General features: G+C 55.7%; 1 protein-coding gene across 1 annotated transcript in view; it reads right to left on the bottom strand.

Annotated features, from left to right (window-relative positions):
- The window catches only part of LOC113208881 (uncharacterized), a 12,415-nt gene extending 10,132 nt beyond the window's left edge, over nt 1-2,283 (bottom strand). Inside the window, exon 1 of the mRNA XM_026426118.2 lies at nt 1,899-2,283. Within this exon, the coding sequence (XP_026281903.1) occupies nt 1,899-2,064 (166 nt within the window). The 5' untranslated portion in view covers nt 2,065-2,283. The remainder of the gene's footprint in view (nt 1-1,898) is intronic.
- Nucleotides 2,284-4,306: the final 2,023 nt, after the last annotated feature.

Raw genomic sequence — 4,306 nt, 5'->3', positions numbered from 1 at the left:
GCCGAACTGCTGCCCCGCCCCGCCCCTCCGCGGTAATGACAGTGGACGATCCCCGCACGCTGCGCTGCGGTTGGGCCCCAAACAGCCGCGCGGCACAAACACGCACGCAGCCGCGGGGGGAGGGAAGAGGCCGCGCGAGTCGCGGAATAAACAGAGAGATTCGGCCGCGATAATAACCGAGAATCGGGAGAAGAGATGATGCGCAGCGCACGCGTGTAAGTGCGGGTAAAGACCAACGAGTTAAACGGCTTGTGGTTTGCCTGCCCCGCCTGCCCGGCCCGGCAACGTGCGACGAGACGGAACAAAATACAGAACGATTGACGACTTGCCGCAGCTCAGGCAGTTTATGATGACTCGCATATTTATGTGTTTTTTATCGGTTCTGTAGTTTGGCCAGCCCACTGGGCTCTGAAAGTTGGAAGTCTCTTTGAACGGTTACGAGCTCTTTCGTACGGCTGTGGGAGCTGTTCCGCTTAGTGGCTGATTTTCTGTTCCCTCTGTTTCGATCCCGGCCCGGAGGAGGACGCCCGCTTTCGGTCCCGTCTCTATTTTCATCGTCAGGGACAACGAGGCGCTGGCGGCAGGGCCACGCCGCACAGTGGGCCGCGCCAGGGATCATCCAGCCTCTGCCAGCTCTGATAGCGCCTGCTGGGTAGGCAACATCCTGTCTGCTGTGCACGCGTGTACTGCGGGGTGGCCTACCCCGATCCTCGCAGGCGCTGAGCTCATCCTTTCTAATATTTGCCGAATGAACCCCAGAAAAACGGACGTACTTTCTGGAAAGTCCGCTTTGCTCTGGTCCTGGCCCTGGTGGTAGTTGGTAGCGGGCCGCCACCAACTGGCAAATATTATAACGGGTGAGCTCAGCGCCTGCGAGGCTCGGGGTAGGCCACCCCGCAGTACACGCGTGCACAGCAGACAGGATGTTGCCTACCCAGCAGGCGCTATCAGAGCTGGCAGAGGCTGGATGATCCCTGGTGCGGCCAGGTACCGGGCTGGGGCGGCTGTGGCAGATAGGTGAAGGAAGACAAGTACTTCTCAAATTCATACGCCGGATTGGAAATATAAGCCAAAAACCCAACCGTGAGCATCAATGATTGCTGTTTTTATGAGCATTCATATCTATAGGGGGTTTTAGAGTAAACTGCACCGTGTGTAAAGCCATGGCTCATCTATACGGGACTGCTAACGAAGAAATGCGATATAGTTAGTGCAGTGTGGCATGGAAAACCAGAATGTTTCCAGTAAGTTGGGGACTTTAAGTCAGCTGCAGCCAGAAAAACTGTTTCTTGTTTCAAGCACATCTCTCCTTGTTTCAGGTAAATGCGGCTCCAAGATAAATTTTACTCTTGAAACAAGATCATATTATCTTTCAAATGAGAGAAAAATCTTATTCCAAAGACAAGACTGACTTGTTTCAAGAGTGAATTTAATATTGGATGAGCAGCATGCTCTTGAAACAATAAACAATTTTTCTGGGTGTGGGCGCGGCGCCCCGCATCCAACTCTGTAGCCTACCCATCGAATTTATTTTTTCCCAAGCTAAGGGTCAAGGAACACTCCGCAGTGCAGTGAGATTGGGCAGGGGGTGGGTGGGCAGGAGGGGGGCCTCCCCTTTCTCTCTCCATCGCACTACCTCGAACCCCGCGTTCGGCCGTATGACCCCATCGCCGTCTCTCTTGCACTCACTGCTTGTGCGGCGGCGCGCCGCACTTCCTGCTGAGTCCTCGGCAGTGAGTCTGGGACGCTCAAGGTTAACTGGGGGCGAATCCGCCGCTCCCGCCCGCTCCGAGCAACGACCCCTCGGTCTCACCGCTGACGCCGACTTCCTCGGTCCTTTCTGACAGGGGGTGACCGCGGGTGTCTCAACGACCCGACGACGTTGGCGTCGTACATACCCGTGGTGACGACGAGGTGCGAGAAGTCGGTGTCTGCGCCGTCGGCGCCGGCGCTGTCGTCGTCCTCCGCCGTCATCACGGAGTACGCGGGCACGCCGAGGATGGGGCTGCAGGCCGCGCCGCACAGCAGGGCGAGCAGCACGCCGGCCACCGTCGCCGCCTTCATGGTGGTGACGGCGAGGACGGGGAGGGCGGGGACGGCAGGAAGGACGCTGCACGCGCGCGGCCGCTGCTCCTGTTCCTTCCGGGCGGACAACCTCTGGGCGCGGGGCGGGGAGGGGCGCGGCGGCCGGAGGTCGCGGGCAGCGGCAGCAGGATTCCTGATCTGGACTGGGCAAGGTCTGGGCGCAGACTGCGGCGGGCCGAGGTGGAGGCGAGGTGCGCGCCGGGCTCCGGGGGCCTCGCGGGGACCGGGCGGTGTGTCGGTGTGTCGCGGGAGGGGGGCGCCGTCGTGCCGCCGGGCACGTGTGGGGCCGAGCACATGCGTGGCCGCCGTGCACGTCAGCTGACCATGTGTTTGCACTGAGCAATTATACCGCAACTTGCTGCCTCTGCTTGTTGTAAATCGGATTTCGCCTCGTGTGCTTATTATAGACTTTCCCTGCACCCGGCAGTGCTGCGCATCGTTTGTTGAACGAGTTATGGGTATTTCTTGAGATTCCGTGATGCCGCACTATGCTGCAGTCTGTGGTCTCGTTGTGCGACTCCCCCGCTCCTGCCCCCAGTCCCCGCCTGTCCTCACGTGTAGTCGAGTTTCTCGCGTGTTTGGTATGCGAATCACGAGAATTGAAGGCAGCGCATGAAAAAAACTATGTATTTGTAGCGGCCACAGTCGAGTTTCACGTGAACCCTCGCGTATGTACGTTGCGTCCCGGCCTGTCGTGGTATCCAGGTCGAGGTCCAAGGTAGTTTTGAGAAAAATTAAAGTAAAGATGTATGGATGAAATAAAGTGTGCAACTGGCACATTTGCGAAAAAAAATCCTTTCGTATTATATGGCTCCAGATCCTTGTTATTGTCCTTGTAATGTGACATGAGTTTAGGTCACACCAATTGATGCAACATCATCTCAAAAGGTGTGGGCAGAACACACAGAAGGTCACACCACAAACGTGACCAAAGATATGGCCCCACCACATTTGCGACATACCAAGGATGCAGCCAGGGAAAGTACATATCGTATGAAGTGATTCATGCGTGCTCAATGATTTACCACTTTAGACATAAATATGTATACTTTCATGCAAAAAAAAACAACTAAAATTTCAATCAAGAATCGACGATTGACAGCTGATGATACTTTCATCTTTAACTGTGTTCTCATTCTCTCTGTTAATGTTTGGCTTGCAATCTGGTGACCTAACGTGGTACCGGGTGTCCAAGCTAAGACATACCAGTACGTTGGGTCGCCTATGTATTGGCTGCAGGGGCTAGAGGCGCGGGGTGGCGGGGAGGTGGCAGCCCCCCCCCCCCACTCCTCTCCGCCACCCGCCCGCGCCTGCAGCCCCTACCCCTGCAGCTGCAGCCAGTGCATAGGCAACCCAACGTACTGCTAACATGTTTTAGCCTGGACACCCGGTACATGAGGGGGGAGAGCAGAGCGGGGGAAGGCACAGCATTGTTGAGTATAGTCGGGTTAGTGGGCTGGTGCTACAAGAGTGGCACCACTAGGTGGGGCACGACCCGACGACCCGGGCCCCACTTTTATTTTTGCCCTATGCCTCCCCATACACGAAATACGAGAGTACAAGCATTCTGACACATTTAAGTGTTAGTATAGGTTAAATTGTTTTAAATGTATCATCTGCTAAAAACTATAAATTAATACAGGGTGGTCCATCGACCCCTTCCTTTATTTTATATACTGTACCCCAAGCAGGCGTGCGGGTAGACTTTCCTACCGTGGCTCACCACGGCGCCCCGCCCTGATACTGATCTCAAGCTGCTCGAGTAGTTGCCTACTTGCCAGGAGCCGCCCGGCCTGAGCGTGGCCTCGTGTTTGGTTTCCGCTCTGTCTCTGCCCCCCTCGCACGGCTGCTCCTCTCGGCACTCGAGGCGAATGGGTTGCCTGCGCTGCGGCGCACGTCTCGAGGCGGCTAGCGTGGCCCGGGTCCCGGGTGAGAAGCGAGGCCCGACCAGCCCGGACTGACCTACGCGTGACTACGTCACAATGGTCATCTTTATCAACGAAACGCTTGATAACTTTATTCCTCCGCATACCATCTGTGACATAAGAAAAAGAATGTACGACAGCTCTAAGAGCAGCGGCGGGTTTTCTTCAAATTTTGCCCTATAGTAAGAAACATTTTGTAAGGTCTAAGAAACAATTTGAAACCGATATGTTGCTTTTGACCCGGTATCCAGAAATTCTCAGTAGGGTTTGAATTACAACTGTGCCCCTCCCTCCGT

This window comes from Frankliniella occidentalis, unplaced genomic scaffold, assembly GCF_000697945.3.
Source record: "Frankliniella occidentalis isolate FOCC.00 unplaced genomic scaffold, Focc_3.1 Scaffold81, whole genome shotgun sequence".
NCBI lineage: Eukaryota > Metazoa > Arthropoda > Insecta > Thysanoptera > Thripidae > Frankliniella > Frankliniella occidentalis.
Note: the sequence above shows the minus strand (reverse complement) of the source record. Positions and strands in the feature narration are given on the sequence as shown.